Genomic DNA, 20,734 nt, shown 5'->3' on the forward strand with positions numbered 1-20,734 from the left:
TTATCCATGTTGAATATTATCCAAGGACATCCATATGGAATTAAATCTGAGTCATCCGTTAAAGGAGAACAAGTGTACGGGAAGAAGGGAGAATTAGAATCAACGAGCTAAGTAGGTATATGTGTTAATTAATGAGAAATAAAAACTCAACCTTATTTACTCACTCATTTGAACAACTCAAACTAAAATCGAAAAAATAAAACGTTTTATTTATGATAATTAGAAAAATTATATATTGTAAATATACCTTTCCAAGTCTTTTTAATAAAATTTTATAATTTTCTTCTATAGTGACACAGTAATGCATTAAAAGTTCTTTTCATATCATCAATTTTTTTTTCAATGTTTTAAGTTATAATTAATCTTAATTCTTCGGCAAAAGTTTTCTTGTAACCACTAAAATTTGCCATAGGTATCACAAAGTTACAAATAATATTTAGAAAAGTTCATTATTTCCTTATATAGTGATCAACTTTGTCTAATATTTCAGAACTTTGAATGAACTAATTAAATCTTCATATCTATCAATAACATATTTGACAACAAGAACCAATGTATGATATAGAAACAAATGGCTAATATTTTATTGATTTGAAAGAACCTATCCACTATAAATACATACTAATGATTGGGACAGACTCCAAGACTTTGCAAGTATATACCACCGAACCATCAACATTATATATATATATATATATATATATATATATATATAATCAATAATACCGAAGACCCGTAATAAAAAATAAAAAAAAAAGGAAAATTACCCTATCTTCTTCTCCTTCTTTTGTAGATAATTCAATGGAACTGATGTTCCATTGTCCTTCAAGTGGTCAACGGCCGGTAAACAGGCAGTCATAAGAGCAAGCAAACAATTTGCATACAAATCGAAAAAACTCACTTTTTGGTAAGTTCCATGAGTTTGAATAAGGCTATAAGCTTTATCGATCTTAATGTCACGCAAGGATCGCACGTAGTCGCATCCTGCCAAAACACACATCTTTAGGATTTGTTGTCTTGAGAAATTTGTCCACAACCTAGATGACCGGAATTCTTTACAACTGCCGCTCTTTTTTATAATCCACATTGAAGATTATCCGGGGACATCCATATGGGATTAAATCTGAATCATCGGTTGTAACCCCATCGACTAGACCGTTTATGGCCAAATACGCTATTTGTGCATCTGCCTCGTACAGAGCAATGATGAATTGTATGTTTTCCTTGTTCAGATCCTGGATTACATCATGAACCATCAATGCTGATACATAAACGGCCTTTTCGTAGTCGTCATTCTCAAGGGCTTTCTCTCTATACACTGCGGTTGGTAATTTTCGCTAAAGGAAGTACTCCATAATTAACTAATGAGTTTCCATTTTTTTCAACTAATGCCTTTTTGTTTAGGATAAGGACACAAATGGCCATGCGGTGAAAACTATCACACCGTGGCCCAAGAATCTTAAAAGGTCATTTTCGCCTTACCACAAAAATAATTCCATTTCTAGCCATTTTTTAAATTAATTTCAAAGATATGTATATAAAAACTATAGCATTCTTGTATAGAATATGTATCACTCATCGTATATGTGTAGAAAATGTATCATACTACATGTAGAAAATCGTATCATTGTTGTATAGAATAGCTGTATCACTAAACAGATATGTATAAAAAGAATGTATCACATGTATAGAAACTGTATCATTATCGTATGGAATATGTATCCTAAACTATATGTATAGACAATACATCATTATTGTATAGTTTGTATATAATAAACGTATAATTTATGTTTAATAAATATATAATTAATGTATATTTAATAATTATACACAAATTATATATTTTCTCTATACATACGTAGTTGTGATACATATTCTATACAACAAGCATACAGCTTTTCAAGTCTTGATATGATTTTTTTCGTTGATCTTTAGTGGCGACTAAAGTTGCCACAAGTTTAGTCCCTGTTCTTTTGCAGCGAACATACCAGTGATGGATAATATTAATTTAAGGGCTTTCTCTCTATACCTGCAGTTAGTAATTTTCAGTTAAAGAAAGTACTCCATAATTAACCAATGAGTTTCCATCATTTTTTTCAACTAATGCCTTTTTTGGAGATAAGGACACAAATGGCCATCCGGTGAAAACTATTGTCACCTAGTCGCCCAAGAATCTTAAAGGTCATTTTTAGCATTTTCAAAATAATTCCATTTCTAGTCATTTTTCAACTAATTTCAGCATATGTATATAAACTATAGCATTCTTGTATAGAATATGTATCACTACTGTATATGTGTAGAAAATGTATCGTACGTATAGAAATTGTATCATTATTGTATAGAATATGTATCACTACTGTATATGTATAAAAAAAATGTTTCACACGTATAGAAACTGTATCATTTTTGTATAGAATATGTATCCCCAGGGGCGGACACACGTTATGCCCAGGGAAGGTGATGCCACTGAGCATGGTCACCAGCATAGCTTGCTGGTCTAGGGCCCTGCTAGTTGCCTTGAAGTCCTGAGTTCGATTCCCAGTAGCAACTTTGTTTTTTTTTAATTTTTTATTTATTGTAGAGCATCACTATTTTATATGCTAAAATGGACAGGATGTGACTTGTGACAATAATTTGCTTTAAAACGTGGAACATATTTACTTAAATTCTAACTTCGGAAATAAATTACCTATTCTCTTTTGCAATTTTTAGGAGGGCGTCTATTTGCTGCTATTTATTTAATATTTCTTTTCTTATTTTTTTAATCTTCTATTAATTTCTAATTAAATATTATCTTATGACAGCCACTGTTTTTCTTTGTTAATTTAGTTCCATGAATTTGTTTGAGGTTTATTAAATTAATATTTTAATTTAATGTCTGGAATCATGATTAAAGGTTTTCGAATTTTAAGGGACTTGGTGAGACAAAGAAGCATGAAACTCATCTTCTTGTGTTCTAGCTTGTAAAATTTACTTTACTTTATCATTTTCTTCTGCTATAGTTGAGAGAGCTTTCTCGGCCACGATGTTGATTAAAACCGATTTATCTAATCGAATGACGATGAACTTTTGAGTGGTTATTTGATGTTTTATATAGAAAGAAAAGTATTTAGTCTATTTCTTATGATCAAACTATTTGAATACAACATTTCAAAATATATAAACTTGACGAAGAGGGTTATATCAACTTATGTGTGTGTGTGTGTTGGTGTGTATATATAGTAAGATCCAGTGTATTCGATAAAGATACAGCTAGTCCGGCTCAAACGTATATTAACTTCTTTAAATGTCGACACGGCTTACAAAAGATCCTGTATACGCCACTGTGTATCCCTAAACTATATGTATAGATAATATATCATTGTTGTATAATTTGTGTATAATAAACGTATAATTTCTGTTTAATAAATATATAATTAATGTATATTTACTAATTATACACATATTATACATTTTTTCTATACATATGCAGTAGTGATACATATTCTATACAACAATGATACAGTTTTTGAAGGCTCAATACGAATTTTTTTCGCTGATCTTTAGTGGCGACTAAAGTCACCACAGATAATCTTGTTCTTTTGTACAACATAACATACCTGACGGATAATATTTATTATAAGAACAATAAAGACTGTATTTCGAAGATTATCGGTTCAAATAATTCAGGCTCTGATGCCACATGTAAACTTAACTTAATGCATATCAGGATCTTAAACATGATAATCTTACAGAAAAACATTATAGAGAACATACCTGAAGTGGAAGATATTATCACGAAGCAGAAGCGTTAATTGAAATTGATTTCTACCTCCTTGCCCTAACCTTACGTTACCGCAACTGTCAACGATGGGAAACGTGTACGTAATATATCTTGACCCTAATGAGTGGAGGAGGACCAATTTATTAAAGTCATGACTTAACTCAAGATGTCCATCGCGTAAAGTATTTATTAAAGAAATTTTTACTTGGTATAACTAACTTTAAGAGATATTTATGATTAGTAACTACCATTTAATTTAATTACTTTTCATAGCTACAGTGAATTTTCAATTTACCTATCATAGCTATATCCAATATATTAGGGTTTATGACTTATTTCTCCTTCACCTCTCTCTCTACGTTCCCTCTCTCTCCCTCGGCTCTAAGCTCTCTCTCTCTCTCGCTCTCCTTTCCCTCTCTCAGGCCAGATATGGTCAGATCTGCCTTCACCTCTTCCTCCGCCACGGCGACACCACCAGATCTAAGAAACTCCACTGTTGTGACGTCCACTGCCCGCCGGAGTTGGTGTATTTGCCTCCATCCCGAATCACCGTCAACGCTGGCTGAACCACCAGAATGGAAGACGGCGGTTGATAGCGCCTTCAGCCACGGCACAGCCAATTCCAATCGCTGTATCAATTTTTCTTCCATTGGCATTGCGAAGCTTCTAAAAGTTTCTGGATCTATAATTGGAGTTTAATGCCCACAGATCTGGTGGTTGTTTGATGTCAAAGAAATGTGTGTTTAAATGTTTCTTAAAGGTCTTCTTCAATCTGAAAAAGGTAAAATACGCTGGAAAAACGAAATCTGATTTCGGCATCAATTCTCGATTTAGTTCTAGAGGCAACAACACTTCCTCACTGTTAATGTTGCTATAAATCCGATTTCAAACTATGTTGCAAACGCTTTTCTGTGTAAAACTATGTTGCTTTTTCTCAGATCTCGAAAATCAGGTTCTCCGACCACATTTGATGTAATAAGATCTGAGTGTATTCGTCATTCAGTGTATTTCTACACAATGTATCTTTTGAGTATATTCTTCATTTTCTTAATGTATACATTATTCAACAAGGTCGCGTTTGTATGTTCTCCGGTGGAGTTGTTGCAGATGTGTCTGAATACAGTATATCTTAATATTTTTTTGAGTAAATATAGTGTATTTTTAAAGGAATTTGAATGTATTCTTCATTTATTTGAGTGTAAATACATTCAAATACAGTCGAATAAAAGAATTTTTGAGTGTAAATACATTCAAATACAGTCGAATACATTCAACTTTGCGACGCCGGTAGCGACCTGGCTGATCAAAGCTCGAATACATTCAAATACAGCCAAAACAAAAGGATATATCTATATATAAATACACTTAAATTCACAGCTCTGTTGTGTATTTAAATGCACTGAAATACAATTATTTTGAATACACATGTATTCAGAGAAATTAATGTTGCATATATTCAAATATAGTCAAATACATGTGATATCAGATAAAGTTGGATAGAACTGAACAGTGTATTCAAATACACTCAAATACACACAAATCGCCTAGATATATCTACGAACCGTAAATAAGTAAAAGGCAGCTACTATTCGTTAAGAGCTCTTAAAATATAATTATTTGTGTAAGTTGCCCATTAATAAAAGTCCAACAGTTACAAATAGGGGTAGGCGTTCGGTTTTTTGGTTCGATTTTTTCAAAGTTCAGTTCGGTTTTTCGGTTTCGATTTTTTGAAAGTGGACACCGAACACCGCACCGAATTAGTTCGATTCGGTTCGATTTTTTGAAGTTCGGTTCGGTTTCGATTTTTTTAATTCGATTTTTTTTTTTTTAGCAATTACACAACTCTCCATTTATTTTCATTTTTCCTTCTTGATTGCTTCGAGTTACAGAGGTTTACGCTAGACTAAATGTTTGAAGGTTTGATGACTTTAGAATCCAACCATAGTGATCATCCACACATACAAGATAATATCTTCTATATACAAAATATAATGTATTATACAACGTATAATAAAATCATACGAGGTATATAAAATTTTATATAGTGTATAATCAAATTATGTGAGTTATATCTAATTTATTATAATAGATGAAATAAATTATATGAATATTATTCTATGCATAACATTTTTATTATACCATATATAATAAAAATCAACACTCAAATTATTATTATACTTGTGTTTAATATCCGTAGTGTTAAATGAAAAATCGAGATTTTATTTTTTATGGAACAATGAAAGAAGTTGAGAATAAGGAGGAAGTAGAAAAGGTAAGAAAAAAACTGAAAAAAAAAAATCTCGTATAATAATAAGTATGAAATTGTATAAAAGCAGCTATACTATGAACAACAAATAGGTATTCGAGTTATTCACGTCTGAAAGTTTCCTTATATGTAGCAATTTGATTTACTATAAAACACTTAACCTGCCATGTAATGTTTAATAACATTTAGTTGCTAAGAGTATATAAATATTATAATATTATTGTCTACTTATGTTTTTTTCCCCCAAAAAAATTGTGTTCATGTAGTAAATCTTCAAAAAAAAAAAAAAAAAAAAAAACTTCGATTTAACCGAAAAATCGAAGAACCGGTGAACCAGAACCGAACACCGAAATTATTATTAAAAAAAATCGAAACCGAACCGAAATACCGAAAAATCGAATTAATTTGGTTCGATCCGATTTTTCGATTTTCGGTGTTTATGCCCACCCCTAGTTACAAGACACAACTTAGCTATATCCTAATATGCTTGATATGGAGTGAGATATCTTTGAGAATTGGGTAAAGAAAATGGTTTAAATATGAAATATGCATTTTGGGCCATTACAATAGCTACAAGTGGATCTTCGGATCTGAAAAGCAAAAAACTTCAACGAATGTTTATTATATTAGTCATCATTTTTTTGTTGTATATAACAAAAAGGAAAAGGAGCAAAAAAAGTGAATGAAATTTAATTACGAAGAAAACAAAGGAAAAATATTTAAATGAAATTAGAAAAGAGAAGAAAATATAGAAAAAAGAGAGATAACAAGAACAAAAACGAAAAGAAAAGAGCAAAAATGAGAACGAAATCATATATAGTGAAAAACAGAAAAAAAAAAATAATATGATTGAGAAAAATAAACAGAAAAAGGAGAAAAAAATAAAGAAAAAAGAAAGAAAAGAAAGAAAAAAGAGAGAAAGAAAGAAAGAAAGAAAAGGAGAAAAGAAGAAATAGAGAAATAAAAAAAGAAAAGGGAAATAGGGGCAAAATAAAAGAAGGAAGAAAAAAGAAGAGAAAAAGGATTTAAAAAAATAAGAATAAGGTCGCATGATATGACTTATGAGAATGCGGGAATATAAAATGTGGAGTAATTATTTTAATGAGCATCAATGTAAATAGAATCCGCGACTTTTGTAGCACAAAAAAAAAAAAAAAAAGTTAAATCAAACTAGCACAAAAAAAAACATTAGTAGGTTTCACGCACTAAATTTGTGCGTGAAAGGACCAAATTGCAAAAGTGCAAATTGGGCCTTTCACGCACGAAATCGTGCGTGAAGGGCAAAGTCCCTAATCTCGCAATGCAGAGAGGTTCCTTCCATTTCGATTCGATGGTTGTCAATTGTCATAAGAGGAACAGCTTGCTTATGTACCACAAGTTTCATGAATTTTTAATGCAACAGTAAGTAACCTTCGTTTAAACGAGTCTGGAACCAAAATGACTCAATAAAAAATTAAGTGAACCAAAATACCCAACGAGAAAAAAAGTTACAAAATTACCTTTAGCGCGGAAAAATACCGAGATAAAGCGATTCACGAGAGACGGTTATTAATCGCTTTAGAATAAAGATTTTCCGCACTAAAGAATTTTTTTTTTTTTTGCATAGCGCAAGATTTTACGCGCTATAATAAGCACTAAAAAAAAAAAAATTGGTAAACTTTTTTTTTTTTTTTTTTTTGCAACACTTAGTGCTTTTTTTCATACTTTGACCAATGATTAGTCGTGTGTCAAGACTCCGAAACGTCAATATTTTATATAGAACCTGATATTTTTTCTGCGTACAATAATGTAGGCTCAATACATCAAGGATACGTAGACGTTCGGATCGTCATTTTAGGGGTTGAAAAGGTGCCCGAAGTAAGTTTTGTTTACCGTAAGGTTATTTTAGTCAACTTTATATGTCGAGAAAATTAGTCGACTTTATTTTCAAAAATTGAAACCGCGTAAGTGAAATTGACATTCCACGCCTACATTACCGGGATTTTTACGTTGAAATCTATTGCGTATCATCATCTTATATGTAAATAAAACTCGAAAATTTCGGGCTAATTTGGGGAAAATTGAAATTGAATGGGATAAAAGGTATTTTTTTAAAAATTGGCTCTGCCAAACCACGTTGCGGCTGTTTGTCCGCATAGATCTCCAAAAAATACGCAAGTTCAAAAAAAAAAAACGCGTAAAACGGAAGTCCGAGCGCAAAGTTATGACCATCCAAAGTTTGACCACTTTACAACTAGTTTTTCTCCCTATATTTTTTCGAATTATATTTATATTCAAAATAAAGTTATGTCTTGATTAAAAAATAACATGCTTAAATTAAAATCTTAAAAAATAAAACACCCTAAAGTTTTCAAAAAAAACTTACTTTGGGTACCTTTTCAACCCCTAAAATGACTATCCGAACGTTTACGTATCCTTGATGTATTGAGCCTATATTATTGTACACAGAAAAAATATCAGGTTCTATATAAAACATTGACGTTTCGGAGTCTTGACACACGACTAATCGTTGGTCAAAGTATGAAAAAAACACTAAGTTTTTTCAAACAAAACTTACTTCGGGCACCTTTTCAACCCCTAAAATGACTATCCGAACGTCTACGTATCCTTGATGTATTGGGCCTATATTATTGTACGCAGAAAAAAATATCAGGTTCTATATAAAATATTGACGTTTCGGAGTCTTGACACACGACTAATCGTTGGTCAAAGTATGGAAAAAACACTAAATTTTTTCAAACAAAACTTACTTCGGGCACCTTTTCAACCCCTAAAATGCCGATCCGAACGTCTACGTATCCTTGATGTATTGAGCCTACATTATTGTACGCAGAAAAAATATCAGGTTCTATATAAAATATTGACGTTTCGGAGTCTTGACACGCGACTAATCGTTGGTCAAAGTATGAAAAAAACACTAAGTGTTGCAAAAAAAAAAAAAAAAAGTTTACCAATTTTTTTTTTTAGTGCTAACTATAGCAAGATAAAATCTCGCGCTAAAGCAGTTAACGGCTCCGTCTCCGTGAACTGCTTTAGCGCAGTATTTTACTGCACTAAAGGTAGTTTTGTAACTTTTTTTTTGTTGGGATATTTTGATTCACTTAATTTTTTATTGAGTCATTTTTGTTCCGGACTCGTTTAAACGGTGGTTACTTACTGTTGCATTAAAAATCCATGAAACTTGTGGTGCATAAGCAACTGTTCCTCTTATGACAATTGACAACCATTGAATCAGAAATGGAAGGAACCTCTCCGCATTGAGAGATTAGGGTCTTTACCCCTTCACGCATGAAATTCGTGCGTGAAAGGCCCAATTTGCACTTTTGCAGTTTGGTCCTTTCACGCACTAATTTAGTGCGTGAAACCTACTAATGTTTTTTTTTTTTTTTTGTGCTAGTTTGGTTTAACTTTTTTTTTTTTGTGCTATAAAAGTCGCGGATTGATGTAAATAGGTATTGATGAGTATATAGTTTGAGTTTTATGGGTAGCATTTTTTTGCGCGGATTGTCCTTCAAAGACACTGGTCTTTAATTTTTATCCCTCAAATTGGTGGTCTTTAATTTTTGTCCTTCGTCTAAAAATTTATGGATTCCGGGTTCGAACCCCCACTCAATCAAAAATTAAAAATAAAAGAAAATCGCAAGACAGAGTTTCATAGCAAAGTAGACCTATTCGGGCAAAAATCTAATTTATAAGGCAGAGGTTTGTCTTAATGCAGAATTTGCCTTAAGACAGAGTTTTGAGGCAAAAGTATGTCTTAAGGCAAATTTTTTCCATTTTTTTGTGCGGATTGCCCTTCAAAGGCACTGGTCTTTAATTTTTGTCCTTCGCCTAATACCCCGAGGTTCTGGGTTTGAAGCCCAACTCAGTAAAAAAAAAAAAGAATGAATTTCGCAAGGCAGAGGTTTAGATTTGCAAGGCAAAGTTTTGCATTTAAAACTCTGCTTGAGGCCTAACTTTGCTACGAAACTCTGCCTTGCGATTTTTTTTTTTGACTGAGCCGGGGTTCAAACCCCAAACCTCATGATATTAGGCGAAGGGAAAAAAAATTAAAGACCACCAATTTGAGGGGCAAAAATTAAAGACCAGTGCCTTTGAAGGGTAATCGTGCAAATGACCAGATTTTTTTTTTTTTTTTACTTTGCAAGGCAAAAGTTAGGCCTCCTAACTTTTGCCCGAATAGGCCTACCTTGCTACGAAACTCTGTCTTGCGATTTTTTTTTTTTTTTACTAAGCCGAAGTTTGAACTCAGCACTCGGGGTATTTTAGACGAAGGGCAAAAATTAAAGACCACCTCCGAATAAGGGCAATCGTAAAAATTGCCCTATGGATAGTTATGAATTGTTTTCCTTATTAATCCAGGCTATATTCATCCTTCCAAATTCTTCTTAATCCATTCATAGACATCTCTAAATAAAAGCTAATTTCAACTTATTTGGGATTGATGCATAGTTATTATTATTCTCTAAATAGGTTGTTTAAATTGTAGAGGTAGCTAGGCATATCGAAATTTCTCCAGTATTCTCCAAATAGGTTGCTATATCTTTTTATTTTTTAACTATAGACTTTGCTTTTGAATTTCTACGTTTGACCTTTTGGTAACTCCACGTGCCCAGCTACTTCATAGCCTAATGGTCTTAGATAAAATTAAGGATGCTGCATCCATCTAAATATTACGACACAAAGACTTCCATTTGACACTAAAATATTAACGTTTTGATTATTCACATTATTTTTCTCTATAAGGTTTCAAAGTCTTATAATTTTATTAAAAGATTATTCCATGGCAGGGTCTTCAGAAATTGGATTGAAATCAGCTTGTGTAATTGGTGGCACTGGTTTTATGGCATCTTTGCTTGTCAAACTTTTGCTTGAGAAAGGCTACACTGTTAATACAACTGTCCGGGACCCTGGTATGTCAGGATTTTTCGTAAATGATATCCATATGGAAAGAAAAAAATGAACAAATAAATGAACTACTAGAATGACAAGCGGTATCATTTTTTAATTGATACCCAATATTTGCATGTTGGTTATTATCTCTCTATACACATATATGCATCTTCTGAAAAATTTGACGAAGCGGTGACCGTAACACCAATTGGGCTAAGGTATATCCGCCCCTCTCTATCTTATATATCCACTGATGGTGTATGTAAGCATTTTTTTTTTTTTTTTTTACAGAATCATTACAATTTAGTAGAAGGTTACGATTATTAGTTCCATTGATTATGTGTAATTCCTTTAAGGTGACTTGATAGCAATGTAAAATGAATTTATATTTTCATGTACATATGAAAGTTAAACCCTATTTAGTTTTCGGTTTATTGTAATAAGTGGAATCCTGTTAGGGAGCGTTTCCCCCTTTTAATGGTCTATACAGAACCCCAATCCAAATTAGTCGGAGCTCTAAAACGAGTACCGAACACTGAGTAGGAAAAATAAGTAGATGGAGAAAGGGCTAAAAGGAAAGTGGTCCATGCTTGTACGTGTTTCCTTTCCTCCTTTTTTTTTCTTTTCAATTTTTGGTTAAATTTACACAATCAAGTAGGCTATAGCACCATTAGAAAATACGTAAAGTTGGCTTTTCTTGACCATTTAGCATCATATGAAACAGTGAGCTTCATCTAACAATATCTCATTCCTTCTTTTTTTTTTTTTTCCTCTCATAACTGTTTAATTTACTCTTTTGCTTTCTGATTTTCTTAATAGGGAATCACAAGAAGATATCTCACCTCTTAGCCTTACATAGTTTGGGCAACTTGAGAATATTCCAAGCTGACTTAACAGATGAAACAAGCTTTGATGCCCCTATAGCTGACTGTGACGCTGTCTTCCATGTTGCAACACCAATCAATTTTGCTTCTCAAGATCCAGAGGTATATATAGAATTATATTACACTTGCATGCACTCTTGAGCTTCCATAACATTTAATTTAATCTTCAAAGACGGATTTAGGACTGGTTTTGTCGATTCAACTGAACGTATTGCTTTGGCTCCCAATATGTATACATATGCAAAAATGTTCAAAATGTATACTGCTTTCATTTTTAGTCCGTTCTAAAAGAGAATGACCGACTTCCAGTTAATTTCTTGTTTTATGCTTAATGATAAGCTTTTATAATCAGCGGTGTGAAGCAAAAATTTTCATAAACGGTACCAACATTTAAAGAAGTGAATAAATGAATAAATCAGTATACCTCATATTGCCATTTCGCTTATTGTCTCTACTAGTAGAAAAGCTCGACGAAGAGATGTCCTGTGACACCGCTTGGAACAAGGTATATCCGCGGTTTAAAATCACACAAATATTATGACATGTAAGGCCGCAGGTTTTAAAAGTTTTATAGCAATACAAATGTTATTGCTATGAGTGATTGATTAGAAGCAAATAGAGTGGACAGCTACAAAGAGTATAATCAGACAAATATATTACAAACTCATGGGACAGCAAACTGGAATGACCTGGAAATGCTTAATGTTCAAAAAAGAGGCTAGAGCAAAGGCAATTTTCACTATGTGGCTCCACTTTCAAGACAGGATGCGCACAAGTGATAGATTGAATAAACGGGGTATATCAGTGGATACAACATGTATACTATGCAAGATGCTGCCTGAGACCAGAAACCACCTGTTTGCTGAATGTAGCTTCACTAAAAGAGTATGGGACAGACTACTACTATGGATGCAGAGGCAACCACACAAGGCAACTACATGGGATCAACACTTTCAATGGACTTTGTGCAATGCTAAGGGGAAATCACAAGCTGCCTCAATGTTCAAGATGGTGTATGCAGAGGTTGTTCATGAGATATGGAATGAGAGAAACTTGTGTATTTTTGAGAAGAAGAGTAGGAGTGTAGAAGCTATAGCAGGACTTATTGCTTGTACGTGCGACATTAGAGCAACAACAGGGACTAGCAACTTGATGCAGAGACTGAAATTTTGACTAGTTGCAAATAGAGTAGTATAGAGATCTATGGTAAGAGTGATGTAAAGGGACTTCTGGATACGGGGATATCTCCATTAAGAGATGATCCTAAACTAGAAGACTTTCCTAAGTAGAATTTGTGTAGCTGAGCTTATATTGTATTTAGCCTGATAGAGAGACTTAACAAGTGAGACAGCAGAAGTGAGTGATATCTGCTGTGGTTATGTAACTTTCCAATGGTGGTTAATATAATCATTTAGTTACCAAAAACAAAACAAAACAAAAAAATGTTATTGCTATGGCATATTTAAGACCTAAAATTTCAGAATTCTTCATTTCTTTCTTGAACCTTTGTCCCGATTCAAATTCTGTAACATAAATTATTCCGAATTCTTTGACTCTAAATTTTGAATTTACCTCGACTCTAATCTTCGTTCGCTTTATTGGCAGAATGATATGATAAAACCAACAATACAAGGAGTTGTGAATGTTCTGAAGGCATGTGCCAAATCAAATAGAGTAAAACGTGTTGTGTTGACCTCATCAGCTGCAGCTGTGACTATCAACCAGCTTAGTGGAACAGACCTAGTCATGGATGAGTCTAATTGGACAGATGTTGGATTCTTGACTTCCACAAAGCCACCTACTTGGGTAATTTCTCAATATTAGTCTTAACATTGTCTTTGTATATTTAAACTGTGTAACCAATCATCTCATTAACAACAACATACTCAACGTAATTCCACAAGTGGGTCTGGGGAGGATAGTGTGTATGCAGACCTTACCCCTGTCTTGGGAGGTATGTGAACCATCTCATAAAAGTTTAAATTGGAAAAGAATGTATACTTTTATTATTGGTTGAGAAGGTAGAAATTCTTTTTGACAATGAACTAGATGAAACTTGAGCTCAGGATAGTAGTTGACACCATTCTAGAAGGAGTGTTTTCCGACATGACTTCGTAAAAAAAAAAAAAAACTACTCCATATTAGAAGAATTAATATATTTTTTGGGAAAAAAAGAAATACATAATAGATCGACACTGTTTGACAATACCTCAAGATAATCGCCAATTCTGAACTAGAAGTAAAGCATTAAAACCTCTACAACTTCATGTCGTAATCCAAAATATATCCAAAATATAAGTCAAGTTGTGACAACAGACCAACACTATTTGCACGAAATTGTGTACGTATGCCACTGATTTTAAACCATCTGCTTGCTCTTTTTGTACCATGTTCAATTGTGTTATCGCATCTAAAAGTTTAAATAGTTAAAGAACATATATTCTTAATTATGTTTTTTAACAATATGGCTAATAATTCTAAAAGTTCTTTACTACTATCCAGGGATACCCTGTCTCCAAAACATTAGCTGAAAAGGAAGCCTGGAAATTTGCTGAGGAAAACAATATTAAACTTATCACTGTAATTCCATCTCTCATGGCTGGTCCTAACCTTACTCCAGAAACTCCAAGCAGTGTTGCTCTTGCCATGTCATTGATCACAGGTCTGAATAAAAGATGAGTAATATATATACTTTTGAACAAATTTTGAGAGTGCATTTGGTATGACGGAATATATTTGCAAGAAAACATTTTCCTGAAGAAGCTGTCTCACTATCTAACACTAAAATTTAGAAACTATTTTAGATTTACTAACGTAGAGAATCGTTAACATCAAGGTTATGATGGGATGGATAGAACCTTCCATCCTTAACCAGAGGTCTCGGTTTCCAGTCCTATGAATAAAAATAATCTTGGTAAAGAACTTCCCCTTTAATGGGCCTTACGTGATGCAACCGAAAGTGCTTTTTTTTTTTTTTTTTTTAAGAAAGTCTTTATTTAAGAGATGAGGTGTTTGACCAAGCTTTTAGGAAAAAAGTTAGGTGTTTTTCAGTAGTAGCAGAAGATGTTTTTCAAAGCTGAAAAAGTAACTTTTCCACGGAAGCATTTTTAGAACCTTGGCCAAGCACAAATTAATATTCAATATTAGTGGAGTGAATTTTTGACAAAAAAGACTTTTCAAAATAAGCAAATTTTGGAAGCTTGACCAAATATACTATTAGTCGGGGCAACAAAACAGTTATTGGGACACCTAGTGAAAACAAAAAATAGAAGAAGATAGTCGATTCTCCCCTTTTGATCAAATAATCATTCTAAACGCATATCCAAAATTGCACATGAAATACTGTAATTGGAAGAACTTAATCTTATCTTTGCAAATATTTTGACAGGGAATGAATTTCTTATAAGTAACTTGAAGGGCATGCAGATGTTATCAGGTTCAATCTCTATGACACATGTAGAGGATGTTTGTCGTGCCCATATTTTTGTTGCTGAGAAAGAATCAGCTTTTGGAAGATACATTTGCTCTACAGTCAATACCAGTGTTCCAGAGCTTGCAAATTTCTTGAAGAAAAGATACCCAACTTCATGTGTTCCTACTGAGTAAGTAATGTTACAAATATTAAATAAGCTTCATAAGCGTTTTTTCTAGAATGAATACAAATGCAAATGTTTCTTTGTATAAGTAAGAGTTAATTCAATCTGTTACTGTAACTCTCCAAAAATGTTGTCTTCCTCGTGTCGGATCACTACTTTTGAAGGATCCGACACCCACCCATCGGCACTTTTTGAAGAGCCCGAGCAGCATAGAGTTCAGTACACTGACAATATGTAGCTTTTTAACACCATCAGGTTATGCTACATGATAGCATTAAATAAGGAACAAAACAATTGGTTCACACTTAGGTTGATTATTGGCTTTTCTAGAATGAATGCAAATACAAATATTTCTTTGTATAATTAAGAGTTAAAGTTTAGTGCACTAATAGTGTGCATTTTTTAACATCATCTGGTTAGTAATTATCTGCAATAACTTGTACTAACTATTTTTAACACCATTAGGTTGTGTTTACCTGCATAAATAACAGGTAGCTGTTTATAACAAGCATGATCAGGTAATATAGAAAATATACATAATGACCTCTTATGATATTTTAAATTATACTCAATAGTGTAAAAATTCATAGAATTGTCAGTATATATAACCCAGATCCATATTCCAAACCCTCTTGACATGCACCGATGAGTTGCAAGTTCAGGTTTTTTTCCCCACCCGGTGTCTGACGCGTACTTTGGGCACCACTAATCCGGATTCGAGCCCAACAGTCTCATTTTGGAGATAAAAACGCTCCCTACTAAAGTTGACTTCAGTCCTAGGCTCGAACCCCAGTCCTCTGGTTAAGGATGAAGGGCTACTTACCATCTAACTACAACCTTTGATAGTCCAAGAAAAAAGGATTTAGTGATGAAGACATGCAACTACGGTGCAAAGCATAGGGGTAAAAAAGCAGGACTAATAAGATATTTGTAAATAGTCTTATCTCCCTATTGAAGCATTCAAATCCTTTTTTTCTTTTTTTTTTTTTTGTCCTTCTTATATTCATAAACTGTATGGTATAAAACTTGTTTACTCATATAAATCTGGTTGATGTATTGCAGTTTTGGAGACTTCCCTTCTAAAGCCAAGTTGATCATATCATCAGAAAAACTCATCAAAGAAGGATTCAATTTTAAGTATGGGATTGAAGAGATTTATGATCAGTGTGTTGCTTGTTTTAAAGAAAAGGGGTTACTGAAGAACTGAAGAGTTCAGTGTATCTTGTGGCAAAGAGCAACACTCTTCTGTAGCAATTGCTTTGAAGAAACAAGATTGAATTTAATACACAAAAGAACGGATAATTTATAAATAAAATAAGTCTAGTTCTGTGTTCTATTATGCCAAATAATCCTTCAAGATTTACTGTTAAAGTGGTAGACATACTCTTCAACGAATTTGCAGGGACTACACATGTTTTATTATATAGCTGAAGCGGCTGAACACTAATTCTTGAAATGTGCTTTTCTTTTGATCATTTGAAATCTTCCATTTAATAACGAAATACAGAATTTACCTTCCCCAGGTTGCAATTGATTTAGTTCAAACCCGCCTAAGCATTTTGGCATGGGCACTAATCAAATTAGCATTGACTATTCAGAACAGAACCAACACACCTCCTAGTTCGTAATTAATAGACTATCTGATCAGCGCACTAATACTCAGGTACAGTTATTCTTGCATTTTCTTGTTGGGAAAGAGTAAATATTAACTTTTCCCCTGTATTCTTAGATATGTTTCAAGATCTTGTCATGACTCTTGCATATAATGGAGCAAATACTTTTATAACATATAAGTTATTACTTAATGCTTATAACAAAAACAGAAACCAAACCTTTATTAATTGTTAAGTAGTTAACTTTAAGTAGACAAGAAAATGTTCCATTAACTAGGCCACATTATTCTTCAAGTATTTGAAATGGCACAAGAGGAGAAGACAGTAGATCTGTGGGCTAAACAGGAATGACATCATAGCACGTAAAGGAAATTGAAACAAATGCCAACCACAAAAGACAAGAATACCATTCTCTTTTGTCGTTAATACTTGTGTGCAAAAGTATCTTCTGTTAAGGATCTTAATAGATCACCTAAACCCCTGTTGACAACCCTCTCTGACCATTTTCTTACAGTGACCTAATGTTTAGCATCCTTATGAGACCATACTAAAAATAGCTTGTGAACTTCATATCCATATCGGACAAACAGTTCTAGTTGCCTTATAATTACAAATAGGCATGGGATATCCCATCTTTGAATGATTGATCACAACCAAAATGTCATCATCTCTAAGCTGATTGCATAATTTATAGGTTAATATGTTCCCATGGCTCTTGACTTCTTGTACAGGAAGAATGCATCTATATTTTGTCATACTCATTTATGCTACTATTGAAAGCACTGTTATAGAAACTCATAGATAAAAGTCATGAAACTCACACACAAAGGCTGAGCAAAGTATAAATTCATTCAATATCCAAAACAAGAATACATCTATTTGCTAACAGTCATGAAACTACCATCAAATTAAGTTCGCACACGAGGTAAACGTACCAAATTCAGCATCTAAAACGCTAAGCAACCACCTCGTCCCTTACTCATCTGAAGGCAAATTGAGCTTATAAAGATGGTAATCATTCGACTTGCCCAAATGCACAACCTCCTTAGCTTCTCGAACCCTCGACGATTTCACCAACCCATCCACCACTCCTTGCAACAACTTCATATCAACATTGCACTTCCTTTTAAAAACCTCTTTGCACAACTCGAACGCCCAATCAAAATCACCCTTTTCGCAAGCAGAAGAAATAACACTTCCAAATATCGCCTTATCCGGAGCAGAACCGCTGTTCACGAGCTCTCCGTACCACTTTTTAGCCTCCTCCAAATTACCCTTTTTACAATATCCTCTAATCAAAGCACCATAAGTAAACACATCAGGCTTTAACTCAAAACTTCCCAATTCACCAACAAGTTTCACCGCCTCCGATACTTTATTCTCATTCACCAATCCAACCAACTTCGCATTATAACTCCTAATATCCGGCTTAACGTTCTTCTTAACCATTAAATTCCACATCTTTTCGCCATCATCAAACTTACCATTCGCGTAAAACGCACCAAGAATCGTATTAAACGTAACCAAATCATGTTTTAACCCATTTTTCTCAATTTCATCAACCAACACAACAACTTTATCAAACTCTCCTTTTTCACACAACCCTTTAATCATTATATTATACGTAACAACATCAGGTTTCACTTTCAACTTTTCGGGCAATTCTTGAAACAAAGATTCAAGCTTATCATACTTCTTGGAATTCACACAAGCACTTAAAATCGCGTTAACGGATTTCAAACTTCTGTCAGGCATTTCATCAAACACCTTTTGTGCATTCTCAAAAAGCCCACATTTCCCATACAAGCTAACTAACCTTACATTGAAATTCTCTTTCGTTATATCGGGTCGATATTGTTTTTGGTGTTCGAGGATTTCTTCGATCCATTTGAAGCGTTTAGCGGAAGCTAATCGATGAACTGTGGATTCGTAAATGCCGGTTTTCGTGCGAAAACGGGTGATATCTGAGTATTGTTTGAATTTAGAAACGAGTTTTTTGAGGTTGCGTTCTTTGTATAAGTCATTGGAGATGGTTTTTATTGATCTTGTTAAAGATGCCATTTTGGTATAGTGAAGAAAGGAAGTAATGAGAAAAAAGACTGGAGTGTAGGGTTTATGGTACACGGTTAAAGGGTTTGATGCAAATGATTCTTTTTTTTTTTTTTCCCCTTATTTTTCTTTTTTTTGCAAATGGGTCTTTAATAAAGGGTGTGTTTGGTATTAATGGAAAATATTTTCCAAGGAAAAATATTTTTCAAGAAAGTATTTTCTCGGTAAATTAGTGATTTTTGTATTTAATTTCTTATATTTGGTACACAAGTTAGAAAATATTATGTTAGGAGCATTTGCATATATTTAAATTCGGGGTGCAACTTCTTGTGATGGAGGTAGGTGGATGGGTGGTGGGGTTAGGGTAGGTAGGGGTGGGAGGTGGGGTAGGTTCGGGGTATGGGATAGGTGGGGTGGGGTGGGGATGAAGGTGGGGGATGAGGTAAGAGGTGATAGGGAAGTGGGTAGGTGGGGGTGGGGGTGGATTGGGGATTCATTTGTGTGTTTTAATTGATTCGGGATGTTTTCCATCAAGTGTTTAAGAAAAATATTTTCTCCTATTTTGAGGAAAACTTTTTCCCTAGAAAAATATTTTTAAGGTGTGTATTGTTTTTGGTGTTCGAGGATTTCTTCGATCCCATTTGTACCATTTGGTGGAAGCTAATCGATGAACGAAGACTCGTAAATGCCGATTTTTGTGCGAACGGGTGATATCAAAATAATGTTTGAATTTAAAAACGGGACTTTTGAGGTTGCGTTCTTTGTATAAGTCATCTGAGATGGATTTTATTGATTTGGTTAAAGATGCCATTGGTAGTGAAGAAGTAATGAGGAAATGGCTATGGAGTGTAGGGTTTTAAGGTACTAAAAAATGACAAAAATGGTCCCTTATGTTTGAGGGTAGGTTCAAAATTGTCCATTAAGTATGCATTTAATATTCTTGGTTATTTTTAGAGTTTGTTTAACCTAGCGGCTAAAAACTGCTTATTTTGAGAAGTGTTTTTTAAGTGATTTTAAAAAAAGTACTTTTCGTAAGAAGCAGTTTGTATTTAGTTAATTTGGAAAGTACTTTTGACAGCTTTTATTAAGCAGATTGTGTTTGGCTGATCTTCTTAAAAAAAGTGCTTTTGAGTGTACAATTACGAAAAAGGACAAGTATCGATGAACGATACTATCAAGATTGTCTCAGAGAGAAATTATTTTAAATATATATGGAAGACTTCAATTAAGTTTTTACTTTTATTTGATTAAAATTTAATAATACATATTAAAATTTTCAAATAAAAGTAAATATCTAATATTGATATAATATCAACACGATGATTTAAATATACTAAAAACTACAACCAAAACAAAATTCAAAAGCATTCTACTAATTAAATTCAACACAAAGAATTATTGATTAGAAATTAATGGATTAACGAGGGACATACTTTGTAGATATGTATTTATATGGAGATATTTTTGTCTTGAAAAAAATAATTTTCTGCTTCTGCTTTTTTCAAGAAGCAGAAATTATTTGCTTCTCCCCAACCGCAGAAAAACTGTTTCTGCTTCTACTTAAAAGCAATTTTACTAATTGGCCAAACACCTCAAATATCTAAAATAAGTGTTTTTTCTTGAAAAAAAATGCTTTTGGCCTCAAAACCACTAAGCCAAACATGCTCTTA

The 20,734-nt window shown here is 33.3% G+C and overlaps 2 protein-coding genes across 3 annotated transcripts; one reads left to right on the plus strand and one right to left on the minus strand.

Moving 5' to 3' along the window:
* The first annotated feature begins 10,717 nt into the window (after positions 1-10,717).
* Positions 10,718-16,797, plus strand: LOC132035996 (anthocyanidin reductase ((2S)-flavan-3-ol-forming)). Its single transcript, XM_059426207.1, has 6 exons — positions 10,718-10,942; positions 11,742-11,908; positions 13,412-13,612; positions 14,309-14,468; positions 15,195-15,408; positions 16,465-16,797. Exons 1-6 carry the CDS (start codon positions 10,813-10,815, stop codon positions 16,607-16,609), a joined length of 1,017 nt encoding a protein of 338 aa, XP_059282190.1. The 5' UTR covers positions 10,718-10,812; the 3' UTR covers positions 16,610-16,797.
* Positions 15,073-19,196, minus strand: LOC132035995 (small ribosomal subunit protein mS79 (rPPR3b)-like). 2 transcript variants are annotated; one of them, XM_059426205.1, is made up of 2 exons: positions 17,951-19,196; positions 15,073-15,401 (listed from the first exon to the last, which is right to left on the minus strand). In XM_059426205.1, exon 1 carries the CDS (start codon positions 19,074-19,076, stop codon positions 17,991-17,993), a length of 1,086 nt encoding a protein of 361 aa, XP_059282188.1. In that variant the 5' UTR covers positions 19,077-19,196; the 3' UTR covers positions 15,073-15,401; positions 17,951-17,990. The 2 variants fall into 2 exon arrangements, with proteins under 2 accessions (XP_059282188.1, XP_059282187.1); XM_059426204.1 differs by having other exon boundaries at positions 15,073-15,404.
* Positions 19,197-20,734: the final 1,538 nt, after the last annotated feature.

The sequence above is a fragment of the Lycium ferocissimum genome, chromosome 11 (genome assembly GCF_029784015.1).
Source record: "Lycium ferocissimum isolate CSIRO_LF1 chromosome 11, AGI_CSIRO_Lferr_CH_V1, whole genome shotgun sequence".
Lineage (NCBI taxonomy): Eukaryota > Viridiplantae > Streptophyta > Magnoliopsida > Solanales > Solanaceae > Lycium > Lycium ferocissimum.